Source organism: Terrapene carolina, unplaced genomic scaffold (assembly GCF_002925995.2).
Source record: "Terrapene carolina triunguis isolate 2854851 unplaced genomic scaffold, T_m_triunguis-2.0 Scaffold136, whole genome shotgun sequence".
NCBI classification, from domain to species: domain Eukaryota; kingdom Metazoa; phylum Chordata; order Testudines; family Emydidae; genus Terrapene; species Terrapene triunguis.
The window spans coordinates 164,738-180,266 of record NW_020664487.1 but is presented as its reverse complement, the minus strand read 5'-3'; the positions used below and the strand labels follow the sequence as shown (position 1 = coordinate 180,266).

Sequence of the window (15,529 nt, the reverse complement as noted above, 5' to 3'; positions counted from 1 at the left end):
TGTTACTAAGGTTGGAAGCTTCTTCAGTGCGTAAGAGCTGTACCCTACTTTGAAAGAGTCATATGGACTATATTGCTTAAACTTTTAACACAAGAAACTTAACAGATGACAGATCTCTCAACTGCATTCTAGTGACTCATATCTAATAGTAAAATGGATTAGAGAGAAAACTGTTAAAGCGGTTTCCTGCTACCTGCATTTTTTGGAAGGTACAGGAGCAATGCTGTCTGCATTACAGTGTGCAGCTTTGCTTTTGCAAGGCCAGGAAACTTGGAAGCAACTCCCACTCCACGCATTTTACTAATACCTCCTCCTCGTGTACACCATCCTCACACAAAGATGGGGAAGGGTATCCAACTGCCTCATCATGAAGAGGAAAGGAGAAGGTATTCTGTCCGTTTGTAGAACAGATAGGATATTAACAGTCTCAGCAAGATGCACCCTTTGGGAAGACACATCCCTACAATGTTAAACAATGCTGCCCAGGCTGACAGGCCCCCAAAACTGACCCCACACTTCCCTGGACAGAGTGGACATTTTCCTCCTACCGTGTGTGTATAAATGTAATACTCATGAAAGGAACTGGAGCCACAGCCTGGGAGACAGCAGTCCTGTTTATCCAGAGAACAGGCACAGTGTGGGTAGGGGCAGAACCAGCTTCAGATAAATGCAAGTAACATCAGTGTGCCCCCAGCCACCCTTTGGAGCTCCTCCTGGTGAAGGGTGCCTCATTCCTGACCCAGCTTGATTGCTCAGGTTGGTCAGAGAACAGATCAGCTTCCACTCCCATTCAAGCCAAGACATCTCTGATGAGATGGACAATAATGTTGCCAATTAGTACCAAGTGGGTCTGGGCTTTTTGTGTTGGGGAGATTTGTTCATTGGGAAGGGACCGAGACCGAATACATTTCACATCAATCAACAAACAGCATCAGCCTTTCAGTCACTACCAACCTGGCCTGGATTCCAGCTGGCAACCTAGAGGCTCTATATCCCATTTCCAGTGCCTTGAGCAAACCATTTCCCCACCAGAAAGGACATTTAAAAGAAAGTTTAATGGTTTGGTCTCAGAGCCCATTAACAGGACGCTGTCCCTTTAAACAATGGAATCCTTGCCCAAACACAGCCCTGTTTTCAATCTGCTGCATTACTCCCTTATCCCCTTTGAGTTAACAGAGCAGAGCGAAAACAATGTTTAAATCAGAATTGCTCACGCTCATGTATACATCAGGACTGGAAATGCTGTTTAAAAGTTAGCTGAGAAATAAGTGACATTAATAAAGAGATAGGTCGGTCATCATGCAAAAGGTCACTAAAGCTGCTCAAACTGAAAACAACAGTAAAGGATGCTTGGGTCACTGTTATCATGCACACTCAAACATGCTCTTGTGTTCTAGCAACAGACACATGCTATTTTTGTTTTGTTTGTTTATCTTATAGAAAAAACATGCTGTTGAAGTCTTTCTAAATGATTTGTGATGATCTTTCAGGGCATTCATAAGCACAGTAATCCCATCACAGCTGATGATTAGGAAAACAGAGCTAATGACTGCATCTCCGTGAGGCTATTCAGTAGAAAGGGCTTCTTAAATTAAATTTGATCCTACACTGGGCTTGACCCTCCTTTCATTTATAGATGTGTGTGACTTGGGGATGACACTACTGAGAAATTATGCTAGTAAAAATGGTGCGAGTAAGAAGAGAACCAGGCTCACTGCATCCACGATGGTTTGATATTTGCTCATTTTTAGGTATTGGTTCACCAACCACATAGCAATTTTGGCTCTGTCCACACGATGGTTAAAATTGTGCCAGCATCAATTGCATATGAACACTGTTCTAGCATGGTTCCTCTGACCAGGGCAGACAGAGGTTCTTTTTCTATAGCGCAGCGTGACTCTCAGAAGATCTCTGTACACATTGATCAGGGAATCAGAGCTATTATGCTAGCACGGTTTCAGCTATAGTGGACAAGCCCTTACAGCTGTACTAGGCCCAGAAAGAATAATGCCATTTTTAGAAACACTGTGCATTAACCCTAAAACGCAGCCAAATTTTATATTAATAATTCACCATAACAAACAAACTACAACAACAAAAATCCACATAAGCAAAATAGCTCCTTTCAAGCGCAGACCTGTTCTTTGGGATGCAGGAAGCTCATTGGTTGCAGGCAGAGTACCTGTTGGTCCAGTAGACAGTGCATAAGCCACAGAAGTTGCTGGAGCTCCTTGTCTGCCATGCTGGAAGGATGCACCAGAAGGAGGGGCAGGGAAAGAAGAGCCAGGATTCAAGCTTGTTGGAGAGGGTTGAGGCTGTCCTGGGTATAACTGAGAGAGCGCGGAATGGGGAGAAGCAGGAGGCATATAGGGAGGGTTAGCGTAGGAGTTTGAAGCAGGAGGAGCAATAGGTTGTTGAGGCTGATAGAGTGCTGGTCCCCCCGTTCCAAAAGAATACTGCTGTGTTGGCTGATAAGCTACATAGGGGGAGAAAAGGAAGAGGTTTTGTTAGTAACATTATTAGACTAGGAGAAAGCTACTATCCTCTCCAGTTTTGATGCCCCATTCCCTCTTCCTAGCTACCAAGGATCACAACTTTCCTCCTGATTTCAGTTGAGCAGAACACTTACATTTTAGACTAGTTCGGTGGCTTAATAAGTAGAAAAATGCCCCGTCATGTAGGACACCTAACTTGAATAGCAAGCTCAGGCCTCAGATGTTGTGGGCCTTTCTCCAAAAGCCAGCTATGGCAGAGTGTCTTGCTACTGGTAGGTAATGAGCTAATACCCTGCTAGCGCAGGTTAAAGGTGCCAGTTTGTCCCTCTCTGTAGTGGAGGGTCAGATTTCACATCAGCTTCCATTAGTGGCAATGCCCACCTCCTCCCTTCCCAACCCACTTGAAATGACTTCCTGGCTAGCCAGGTCCCACTCCCACAATGCGGTGCTTAGACTCAGAGGGCCATGTCACCTCACCCTGTTGCTGGAGCCTGGGAGGCAATGGGAATTATGTCCTTTTTCACAAAGACCTTGATTATCGGCAGCTCTCTGCTTCTCTCCCAAAACTCATAAGTGTCAGGCCATTACACAACCCATACACTCAAAATTAGCAGGTGAGGAAAATTAACAGGTTTTAGAAAGACTGGTGGCTACTTCTGTGGGAGCCTTCTAAATGTGGAAAGTTAGGAGCAACATCATCCACACGATACCTGTGTCAGGTAGAAAAGTAGGGTCCCCACTTGACAGACGGGGAAGCCCATACAGAGGAGATAAATGACATCCTCGCAGTCATCGTTAGTAGCAGAACCAAGGCCAGGACTCAGGTCTCCTCACTGCAAGGCCCCGATCTCATCACTAGATGACACAACTCAAACACTGTGCCTGGTCTAATCTTGGTGTTTGTCATTTCTCCATATTCTCTCTCTCTCTCCCCCCCGCACCCCGGTTACTCTTCCACATCCCGTGTTTCTTTTGTTATTATTTGTTTTAAACAGGCTACTGCAGCTTCCCCTTCCTCGTTAATCTCCATCTTTGCCCTTATCTATGGTCTCTTCCCTGTCCCCTTTTTCTCTGTCTCTCTCTCACTTTGAGCCGACTCTGCAATAGCTGAATTAGGTTAAGTTCCTTCTCAACAAGTAGGCATGCTGCTTGAGAAGTACCTGGCTCTGGAATACTCGTAGGGATCTTTGGCCCTCTGAGCTTTTAGGAAGGGCCAGTCTAGGCCTCAAAGTAAGATTTGTTGGTAGCCACCTGCTTAATTATAATGTAGCTGTTTAATAGGCAGTGCCACATCATCCCTAACAAAATAGCCCCCGGTATGGCGAGTGAGCGGGAACAGTAACAGGAGCTTTTTGTGGATTCTTCCCTCACCCAAAGAGTGGCACTGGTTTCCCCATTGGTCTGAACCTCCCAAACAAACTCACTCATGCGAACGCTGTGTAAATAAGCCATTGCTACTTACTCTGCGGGTACGGCTGTCGTGCCCCCGCCTGCGGGTACACGTTGTAGCCGGGAGAGGCGGCCTGATGTGGCGACACATTCGGATGAGCAGCCCCGGGTGGCATAATAAAACCTGGGGGTGGAGGATGGTCTCCCTGGGAAACAAGAACGCAGAGAAGAGAAAAGAGATTAGATGTAGTCGGTGCTGCTAACGAGTCGCCAGAGGAGGAGTTGAATGGGATTTCACAATTTCATATGTAAAGGCCTTGAAGTGACATGAGCAGAAAATAGCCATCGCCGTGAGCCAGGCTTTTTGAACAATATAAAGGTGAACCACAGCCAAAGTGATGCACTATCATTTAAACAGGAAACGAAGCAGCAGACATCCTTAGAACACAAACCCCTTCGATATAATGAAGAGATGATGTGTAGCACGTCACAAAAAATTGCCATCTAGATATTTTAAGACACTTTTTAAAGGTTAAACCTGATATTTCCAACATTAGGGGGAAAGAGAGAGAGAGAGAGAGAGAGAGAGAGAGAGAGAGAGAGACTACTCTTGCAACACTTGCATGATTCCACAGCCAAAAGGAAGCTATGGAAGTTCTCACTTGAACTTAAATTTTGATTAAACACCAGCTAATGCTTTTTCAAGGCTAGCCGTCCGGGTAATATCTGGAAATGTAACAAGAGCTGAATGGAAACAAAAAAATCAGATTGACCTGAACACCTGTTGCTGTCTCCCAAATGCACCGGAATGCATCAAGCATACAAATTGTATACGGGGGTATTTATTTAAAGGGAGCAGGATCTGCTCAAAGAGGAATAATGAATGTTATACCTGTGTGTCAGAGGGAGAGGCTGCAGGAGGATGGCTGGGAAGGGCAGTAGGAGTTTTGTTACTCCAGGTAGTGACAGTAGGGGCAATTCTAACCTGAATTGAACAAAGAAATACCAATCACGGAAAATAAAATAAAAACAAAACAAAACAAAAACACCCTCAAGGGTATCACATTACCAGATGCAATGCAGGTTATAGGAACTCTGAACACACAAAATCAGGCATCCCAGTGCTTCAAAGCAGCCATGAAATCAAGATAATAAAACAAAAATAAAGACAGAGCCTAAATCATTGCACATTCAAAAGCAAAAAGAGAAGACAAGAGGTCAAGAGTGTTGGTATCTAAAGGGAACCACAGCAGGAAGATGGAGCATAGAGAAAGTACTAACAGCTAGAAAGCGGACTGGTGTTTGAACGGCATTATACATGCCCCTAAAGCCAGCTCTGTCAGAGCGTCATTATTACAAAGCCCCCTTTTGTCACATTTTCGTAACTGCTGCAAAAATTCACCCCATGCTGAGGCCTCACACCAAGCAGCACTTACACAATAGCCTATAAGTTACAAGGCTTCAATGAAATGGAAGTTGACTGCCTTCATGTAAGTGGGGTTTGTTTAACTTGGGTTCAGATGACCCTCTCAGATGTTTTATTTTAAAAAGTAACATTTGAAATCCAGCTGTAGCACACGCACAATAAGCTTCTTCCTCAGTGTTAGTCTCTTCCCACAACTGGGTCCTCAGAGTTCCCACGGGATACCAGATATCTCCTATGCCCATGTTTTCCGTACTTTCCCAAGCCCTTAGCCCTACATTGTAATCACTATCTTCCTGACCAAGGATGAATGAGCAGGACTTTGTTGGCTCATCTAGATCACATCTTTAACTGCCGCGAGAGGGCACTGTTGAGGAATGGGAGATACTGCCGTACACTGAATTCATAGTGTCTACGTTGCATGTCAGAGGAAGGAGACAGGAGATGAGCCTTAAATCCAGGTCTTTGCATAGTTAGAGTAAAAGCAACAACATTAAGTTACCACCTGGCTCAGGAATGACTTTAATACACCTACTTCTAATAATAGCGACGGCTTGTTTAGTCTGGAGAAGAGAAGACAGAGGGGACATGATAACAGTTTTCAAGTACATAAAAGGTTGTAACAAGGAGGAGGGAGAAAAATTGTTCTTCTTAACCTCTGAGGACAGGACAAGAAGCAATGGGCTTAAATTGCAGCAAGGGCGGTTTAGGTTGGACATTAGGAAAAACTTCCTGTCAGGGTGGTTAAGCATTGGAATGAATTGCCTAGGGAGGTTGTGGAATCTCCATCATTGGGGATTTTTAAGAGCAGGTTGGACAAACACCTGTCAGGGATGATCTAAATAATACTCAGTCCTGCCACGAGTGCAGGGGACTGGATTAGATGACTTCTCGAGGTCCCTTCCAGTTCTATGATTCTATGTATTTTTTTGATAGAATGAGCCATTACAACAACAAATATGAACATTTTAATAACTTCCCAAATATGTATGTGCATGATTTGATCAATAATCAGTTTGCAATTTTAAAAAGTTAATTAGATGCTTTTCGCCTACTGAAAAAAAAAAAAAAAAGAGTATTATAATGCAACACAGACGGAGACCCATAATTAAGCACATGTTTAAGTGCTGGCCTGAACAGGAATGATGGACTTACACATGTGTTTAAGTGCTCTCCTAAGTTGGGGCCAACGGCAATGAAACGAAAAGTGAAGGCTCAAATACTACGTTTTACTTTGCTCTGTCCAATCTACATACTGTTGCATGTCCGTCTGTAACACCCCGTTAATATCAAATCCCTGCAGTACCTAAATGTGGAATTGTGTTTTTAATAGAAGGAACCTGCAAGTCAAAAATTTCTTTGCACAGTTCACTTGGAATGTACTTGTTGGTTTGTGTTTAAACCATAATTTTACCAGTATGTAAGTTTTGTTGTTTTTTATTAAATAAGCAGAGGCAGTTCTCCCATCCCCTTCCTAGCATTTAACTCTAACGGGTAGAAAACGTGAAACTTCAGTTTGTAGCATTACCAAGACCATCTCGTATCTAGGAAAGCTAACATTTTCCATAACAGAACATGAAGGTTATTGCGACTGCAATATCACCTTTAAATACAATTCATTGGTTACAGGAAGGAAGGTGAGAGAGAAACAGAAAGGAAAAGCTGGTTTAATTATTTGTAATAATGTATCTGAAATCAAGCACAGTGATGTTTGCATAAATCTAATGAAGTCTTATGCCCACTCTGAAAGTTACTTTTCGTAAGTTCTACATCCAGGATAACATTTGGGGTTAACTCTGCAGTAAGGCATTCAAAGCCACCGATATACAAAGGAGGACAACAATGCCAAACAACCTGACCCTTCAGCCTTTCCTCTTCCTTCTGCCCTCAAAAAGACAAATAATTTCATTTCCCTGATGCGATGCGATGCAGCATAACCCCCTCCGCAGCCAGAATCCAAAAAAGCTGGGAAGATGCAACTACTTGATTTACTTGAAGCATCAGATGCCTCAAGGCCAGAAAGTGTGAGCATTCCAGTAAATCCACACCGTCAGCACCCAGGATGTGAAGGGAAACCCAAAGCGCAGACCTAGTTTCTCATTTCCATTTTCTCCATTTAAAAACTGTTCCTATACCACTAATACACGCCTTCCGTTCTCAAGGAATTAACTGAAAGCAGCTAGTGGCAAAAGGGCCAGCCAATCAACAATGGCTTGCTAAGGGATTGGCAATCACACTTAAACTAGGGGAACAGCTGAGATGGCGTGTCTCACACCATCCCACGGCAATAATGGCAAACCTGTTTCCCCCCATTCTACCATGTAGTCTGATTTGGTACAGCCTTGAGTCCAATCTAGCACAAAGGTCCCCAACCTCCTTTATATCTCATTTGCCTTCCCACCCAACGCCCCCCAAACAACTTCCTCCTCTACCCCAGACTCACTCACTCATTCTTCCAGCACATCTCACGCTCTGGTCTTCCAGGCCTCCCTCACCAGCACCTCTACCCTGTCCAGGGTGCAGATGTTCTCCATACACAGATCCTACTCCACCTGCCTCTTCCCCACACCCCGGGGAAGAGATTTTAAGCATGAGGCTGTACTGGCCACCCAATCTGTCCATCACTGGACTCACAGCATGAGCCAGCAGAATCGGCATCACCTATCATGAGTTTGCTATTGCAGCTGTGCAGCAATTTCTCTGGCCGATTACAGAGCAACGGGCTGCAGAGTGACTAGCCAGCCCGACCTTAGCTGAAGAGATGGTTACTGCAGGACATGACTGCATCTCAAAGGCTGCATGACGGAGGGGAAAATAAAAATAAAAAAATCCCCGAAGCTGTAGTGCTTTGCACTGAAATACATTTGAAATTAAGGAAAAAAAATATATCTCCAACCCCAGGCTGCTTGATAAGATATGTGAGAGGTGTTTCCAAAAGCAGAGTGAAGGAGGCATCTACGCAGATGGCAAGAAAGCACAAAGGAATTGCTGTCCAAAGGGCTTGTAGGCACATCACACACACACTTCGGATTCATGAAAGGAAACAAAGGGCACAAGCCATCATCTTCAAACCCCACGCAGTGGAAGCACTGCTTCAGCTTGACTGCTGTAAATCATTTACCTGCTGATAATACTGCTGGACTGGGCCTTGGGGCATCTGCATTTGTCCAGCCACAGGTCCAGCTCTTCCCTTGGGCATGGGTTCTCTCTCATACGGGGACTTTGGTGTCTCCTGTCCCATTGGAAGTTCTCCCTGGGCTCTGCAAAGTCTGTCCCGCAACAGCATGATCTTTGGCTACAAATAGTAAACCAAAGCAAACACATAATTACACCGAGTGGAATCTGTGGCCTCAAATCAGCAGATGGATGGCCACTTACTGATCAGTTAAACTTCAAATGACTGTTCAGAAGAGGACAGGATACTCCACTGAACAGTGTTCTGGTTGGCTGAAGCAAATCTGTTCGTCGGCCAAAAAACAGGCATTCCAGCTGGATTCGGTGCAGGTGACTCTACTGGAAGTGTGGGTTGAATCCCAAGTTTGGTATTCTCATTCTCAGGCCGGCAGTGGTGGGAATGCCACAGAAACGTGGAGAGAGGGGGAAAATGGGGTATGGGGGGTGATTGCAGCTACAACCACTGGTGACTGGCTCTAGAGGGCTCTTCTCAAATCCGCACTAGCCAGGAGAATGGCATGCCAAGAAGGGAGAAGAATGAAATGCAATTCTCACAGCTCAGAGTGACAAGAAGAAGAACTTCAGTATATATACAGGAATTAACCGATAGTCCAATAGCCACCCTGCAAAACCTATGGAATTCACAGTAAGTGGTTAGCAGGAGAGGAATTAAACCATTCATTGTAAGAGAGCACTGTCACTTGGGGACCACAAAGCAAAGTCTTGGCTTCACCTTGATTTATTTTCCAACCCCCCCTTTTAACTTCTGAGGCACCAGGAGACGATTACACTGAGACCATGTTCCATTCCAGTGACTTTTCCCACCTACGCACAATAATAATCCCTGTCAATGCAGTTCTGAGCAGGAAGAAGAACCCCAAACCACATTGGAACATGTCTTCAAGTGACAGTTTTCTACACTATATGTGCCACGCAAAGGTCTTCAATTAAAGCTTGTTCATCTAGAAGGGGGCAGAAGGAAAGTTAAGGCCACTTACCTGGTTGGTGTCTGCCGGAAGGAAAGCCAATGCAGTAGCAATGCTGCCCTGTGCAGCCAACAGATTGGCATATTGACTCATCTTCTCAGCCAGAAGAGCCCCGACAGCATCAGCGTCCATAGATCGTGTAAACTGCACAGCCTTACGCAGGATTACTACTTTCTCAATGAGGTCCTGGGGGATTATGACAGAGGGAAAAACACCAACTTAATGGGATCAAGTGAGAGAAAATGGCCACTAACTACAGCATGTCAATAACAGACTCGAGGTCAACCTTGCATACTACACAGTTCTCATTACATTATTTTAAACAGAGTGAAAATAAAGATTTTCCCAACCATTATTAGCTGGTTTTCTGTGTAACACTCAAAGACAGCAAGATAATAGAACAGTAATCAGTGACCATTAATTTCAGTGCATTTTAAAATGTACTGACATTAAATAAACCAGTAGTAATCTGGTTACTCCATAAAGAAAAGCTTTTTAAAATTCTTATTTTATGAGATCTAAGGTACCTGTAGATTATCAGCAGCCATTTTTTCTAGTATTAGTCAACAAAAGAATGTTATTTACTGCTGTTACAAAATTTTTCTAGAAACAAAGCAGAAATGGGAAAGACCAGTTAGGTCATCTAATCCATCTTCTCGCAAATGCAGGATTGTTCCCTAACGTACCATTAATAGTGTTTTGGCAACTCTAGTTTTAATCGTCTTAAGCAAAGAGGATTCAACCACTCCCTCTGGGAGACTATTCCACAGTCTAATCGTTCTTACTGACAAGAAATTGTTCTTGATATTCATCATAAATTTTCCATTTCTTGATTCCATTCCATGACTCCTAGTTAAACCCATGTACCATTCAAAATAATTCTCCTCATTGCTTGCACCACCCTTTAACAACTGTGCCTCTGTATATGCAGCCCAAAACTGCATTGGCCCTTTTTTTCAAAAATTTTAACTATCAAACAGCACTGCAAACTCCATGTTCAATGAAATGTCTACCATCGACCCTTGCTCTCTTTCTGAAACCTATTCCCCAGTTTCCTCCTTCCCATTGACCAGCTGTGTTTTGGATTATTTTTCTCCCAGATGTCATTAGTATTTTTTTCCCCAGTTGCATCTCACCTAGGATGACCAGATGTCTCGATTTTATAGGGACAGTCCCAATATTCGGGGCTTTGTCTTATACAGTATAGGTGCCTATTATCCCCCACTCCCCGGCCCCTGTCCCGATTTTTCATACTTGCTATCTGGTCATCCTAATCTCATTGTGTTATTTTCTGTTCACATTTCTTATTTTTCTCTTATTCCTCCATCCTCACTGGTGTTTGCAATAGCTCCCAGTTTAGTATAATTTGTTAATGTCATTCATGTACAGTTTACTCCCTCTTCTAGACCATTAATGAAGGTACAGTGTTTAAAAAATCCAGACCCACACATGAATCGCAATAGTACACCACTAGTATTGTGTGTTTATTGGACTGTTCTCTAGTTCAGTCATGTTTTTTCCCAGTAAGTGAATATCTTAATAAATAGGCAAGCTCCTCCCGCCCCCTCCCCCAGGATTAAAATAATAGTTTCTGGGATGTCCAGCTCTCTCATATCACCGTTCGCTGAGGCCTAATATTAGCTCATTTGTGGTTTTTATAGTCTGAACTGGTGAAGCAAAACAATCAAAATGCAAATTCAAATCTGAGATATTTTTGTAACAAGGAAATCTTGTTCAGAAGACGGAAAAGTAATTCTAGTTATTTGAAATTCAACTACAAATACAGGATAACATAAAATACAGTTCTAAAATATTTCTGTTTTCTTCAGCCTACTGCAAATATTGACCTGCGTGGCAGTATTACAATAAGCTACTTCTAAAATTGAAGTCCAAAGCAATTTCATAGGACAACATCATAAAAAGAAAAAATGCAAGAATTCCCTTATAGTGGGGAAACAGATATTGACTTTGCCTTAAGCACAACACATATATATAAGTCCAAAAAATAAATATATCCATGTCCACCTTCAAAAACACCTGTGACTAACTATTCTGGGTTTTACTTTTAGGTACTTCGTCCCCAAAGTTTCTAAACCATCTATTCCAAAAGCAAGAATTACAAAACAAATCAAGGTCTCTAATGAATTTAAATGATATCAACCCTTGCAAAGACAGTATATAAATTCAAAAATGCAACAGCCTTATTTTTACAAGCTGAGATAAACATTGAACATGTTTTGCAATATAGTGTCACCACAGGCCATTTATAAATAATCTTATTTTACTCATTAAAGTAACACATCACTTTCATGCTGAAGGATATGCAAGTCTGTCAAAATCCCGTATAAAAATAAACTTATTTAAAAGCCAAACTCACATACTTACCAAAAGTACCACACCAAATTATTACAGCATGTCACTCACTTTTCTTCACAAAGACACTAACCTGAAGGGACAAGGGGCTGTTTCCATCCTGAGCTTTAGTCCAACACGCAACTAGTTTCTCTACATTCCCAGCACAAATATAACACAGACAAGCCTGTGTCTGCAGGAGATTGTCCCCTTCGTTTTCAAGTCTAGTGCCCAACAGATCTAAGAATTATGAACAAAAAGCATTTGAGTCATCTCATAAAATACTTGATAATTAAAACAAAGTACCACTCAGGATGCTTGGACTAGCTCTAGGTAAGACAATGAAAATCCCTGTGATACTCAAATATATGCCAAAACTCTAAATTTAGCAAAATGTAGAAGAGAAACATTAAAATTGTCATTGTTTGGTGCGTACCCACTCGGTCATTTAGGGTGCTGTAGAAAATGTTACCCATCTTGCACAGAGGGAATGCAGGCATTGTGACACATTCCTGATACTGCTTGGCCAATGTGGCTCAGTGTTTATCTGCAGTCATAGGAACCCAAAGTGTGGGAACCCTCTTCCCTGACACTCATGCTGAAAACAGACTAATTGTGCAACGTGTTGAGGTGTCCAAAGGGGACAAATGATGGGGGCTAGTCTGAACTTGTCTTACATTTTGCTGTTTATTTGCATGTGTCTGGCAATCTGATTTGCTAGCACAATATATTTTGTCTTGTAGCTATGGCAGTATCCATCATGTGAGTAATGTTAATAAGGTTTAGAACATAAGGCTGGTGTAACCATGGCTAGCCATTGGTTTATTATGCTAATAAGGCGAGGTGAGACAGCGTGGTATGCAGGAGTGAACACATGGTGTGGGTGGCTGGATTTCCTCTACATTCACCCTGGATTTCCTACTGACTTGCTGTGTGGTCTTTGGTGAGTCTCAAGGACCTGTTCCTTCATCCACTGACTTCAACAGAAGCAAGAGCAAGCCTTTAACTCCTCTCTGCCTCGGTGTGGGCATCTGTGGAAAGGAGACAGCACTTCCCTCCTCCTAGCCATGGTGGGAGAATTAATATTTCCAAGGTGCTTTAACAACTTAAAGTGCTAACACGGTTGTATACAAAAACAGCTACACTCAGACCAATGGTCCATCAAGCCAGTATCCAGTCTTCTGACACTGACCAATGCCACATATTTCAAAGAGAATGAACAGAATGGGGTAATTATCAAGTGATCAACCCCGTCATCCAGGCCCAGCCTCTGGCAGTCAGAGGTTTAGGGACACCCAGAGCACGGGCTTGCATCCCTGACCATCTTGGCTAATAGCCATTGATGGACCTATCCTCCAGGAATTTATCTAATTCTTTTTTGAACCCTGTTATAGTTTTGGCCTTCACCACATCCCCTGGCACCGAGTTCCACAGGCTGACTGTGCATTGTGTGAAGAAGAACTTCCTTTTGTTTGTTTTAAACCGGTTGCCTATTAATTTCATTGGATGACCCTGGTTCTTCTCTTATGTGAAAGGGTAAATAACACTTCCATAAACCCCTTTAGTCATCTCTTTTCCAAGATGAACAGTCCCATACTTTTTAATCTTTCCTCAAATGGAAGCTGTTCCATACCCCTAATCATATGTGTTGCCCTTCCCTGTACCTTTTCCAATTCTAATGTATCTTTTTTGAGATGGGGCAACCTGAACTGCACGCAGTATTCAAGATGTGGGGGCATTCCATGGATTTATATAGAGGCATTATATTAGTTTCTGTCTTATTATCTAACCCTTTCCTAATGGTTCCTAACGGTGTTAGATGTTTTGACTGCTGCTGCACATTGAGCAGATGTTTTCAGAGAACTGTTTTCATGATGACGCCAAGAACACTTTCTTGAGTTGTAACAGCTAATATAGACCTTAACATTCTGTATGTACAGTTGGGATTACATTTTCCAAAGTGCATTACTTTGCATTTTTCAACTTTGAAATTCATCTGCCATTTTGTTGCCCAGTCACTCAGTTTTGAGGTCCCTTTGTAATTCTTGGCAGGCAGCTTTGGACTTAACTATCTTGAGTAATGTTGTATCATCTGCAAACTTTGCCACCTCACTTTTTATCCCCTTTTCCAGATCATTTATGAATATGTTGAACTGCACTGGTCCCAGTACAGATCCTTGGGGGACCCTTTTATTTATCTCTCCACTGTGAAAACTGACCATTTATTCCTACCCTTTGTTTCCTCTTTTAACCAGTTACTGATCCACATGAGGACCTTCCCTCTTATCCCATGACTGCTTACTATGCTTAAGAGCCTTTGGTGAGGGACCCTGTCAAAGACCTTCTGAAAGGCCAACTACACTATGTACACTGGAACACCCTTGTCTGCATGTTTGTTGATGCCCTCAAAGAATTCTAATAGATGTGCAAAGCATGATTTTCCTTTACAAAAGCCATGTTGGCTCTTCCCCAACAAATCATGTTAATCTGTCTGATAATTCTGCCGCATCTAGTCATGTTTCTGAAACATTTTAATTGGCATCCCATAAGAAAAGAATATTATGTACTGTTTTCTTAGCAGAGGCAGCTCTCATATTAATGGTCATCACTGCTGGCTTATAGGAAAAGATAACAGTGGTTGTGCTTTGCTTTGGCCGTGAAGAAGCATACCTGTTCTTTCCATGTACAAACACCTTTGAATTGTACAATGATTTAGTAATGGATCACCTTGAGGGGTATGTTTCTTTTATTACAAAAAATTAAAACAATGAATTTAATGCCTTATGAAAAAAAGAGTTGGACTGACATCCCTGGAGACTGAAGAGCTGTCTGTTCACAGAACAGATACAATAGGGGGAGCTGCATGTTGAACCAGGAACACAGACAGATTTGGTTGGGTAGGAGATGAAAGATAATAGAGTATTGATTTCAACTTGATTGTATTCCTTTAAAATTCCAATGAGTTCCCATAATCCAAAATAAAGGAATAATCCAATGAACGAACTAATTATGAATACATTAATTCATTTGAAGGAAAATAACTTTGGAGTATTTAAAAGCATAGTTTCACTGAAGTTGAGTAAAATAAATTACATCCATTATCAAGTTTTCTTACCACAGAGAGCTGCAAATTCATCTGGCCTAGCATAAGTCAACACAGCAGCCAGCGCCTCTCTCCAGTTTTGCAAATCACATGACTGAACTATCTCCTTCCAGTTCTTTGTCACAACGGCAGTGATGAGCTGGGAAGGAAAGAGAAAGACCGAATGATGTCTTTGTAGAATTCCCATTTCTGACACCATATCATTTATATCTATGCTGTGTGTCCAACCCCAAGGTATTTGGGACAGACACTTCACCATGACTCAACTAATCTGAAAGATTATGTAAATTCATGTTTAGATGGATCCAGTGAAATTTAGAATCCAGGGCAAAGGCAACACAGGACAGCAAGTACCCTTATTATAAAATTCACACCACGTGATGTGACGATCAGGTGCAGATGTCCCAGGGGGAAAAAAGAGGGTCTGAACCACAAAGAATAAACAATTGAATCAACTTATTGTATATAATATTATTATACTATAAACGTGTATTGAATAAGAGGTTTTCTGAAAGTTGGTAACACAGTGGTGATTAGCAGTGATTGTCACCGGGGGCAGGGATAGCTCAGTGGCTTGAGCATTGGCCTGCTAAACCCAGGATTGTGA

The 15,529-nt window shown here is 42.4% G+C and overlaps 1 protein-coding gene across 7 annotated transcripts in view; it reads right to left on the bottom strand.

The window, feature by feature from the left end:
* Positions 1 to 15,529, bottom strand: part of SEC31A (SEC31 homolog A, COPII coat complex component) — a 67,202-nt gene that overhangs the window by 15,772 nt on the left and 35,901 nt on the right. For 4 of the 7 annotated variants that reach the window (XM_026653301.1, XM_026653304.1, XM_026653302.1 and 1 more), the window contains exons 17-22: positions 14,935 to 15,061; positions 11,914 to 12,059; positions 9,480 to 9,653; positions 8,429 to 8,602; positions 3,958 to 4,090; positions 2,138 to 2,476 (exon numbers count right to left, since the gene is read on the bottom strand). In XM_026653301.1, the coding sequence (XP_026509086.1) occupies positions 2,138 to 2,476; positions 3,958 to 4,090; positions 8,429 to 8,602; positions 9,480 to 9,653; positions 11,914 to 12,059; positions 14,935 to 15,061 (1,093 nt within the window). The remainder of the gene's footprint in view (positions 1 to 2,137; positions 2,477 to 3,957; positions 4,091 to 8,428; positions 8,603 to 9,479; positions 9,654 to 11,913; positions 12,060 to 14,934; positions 15,062 to 15,529) is intronic. The other 3 variants (XM_026653306.1, XM_026653307.1, XM_026653308.1) reach the window with 2 other exon arrangements.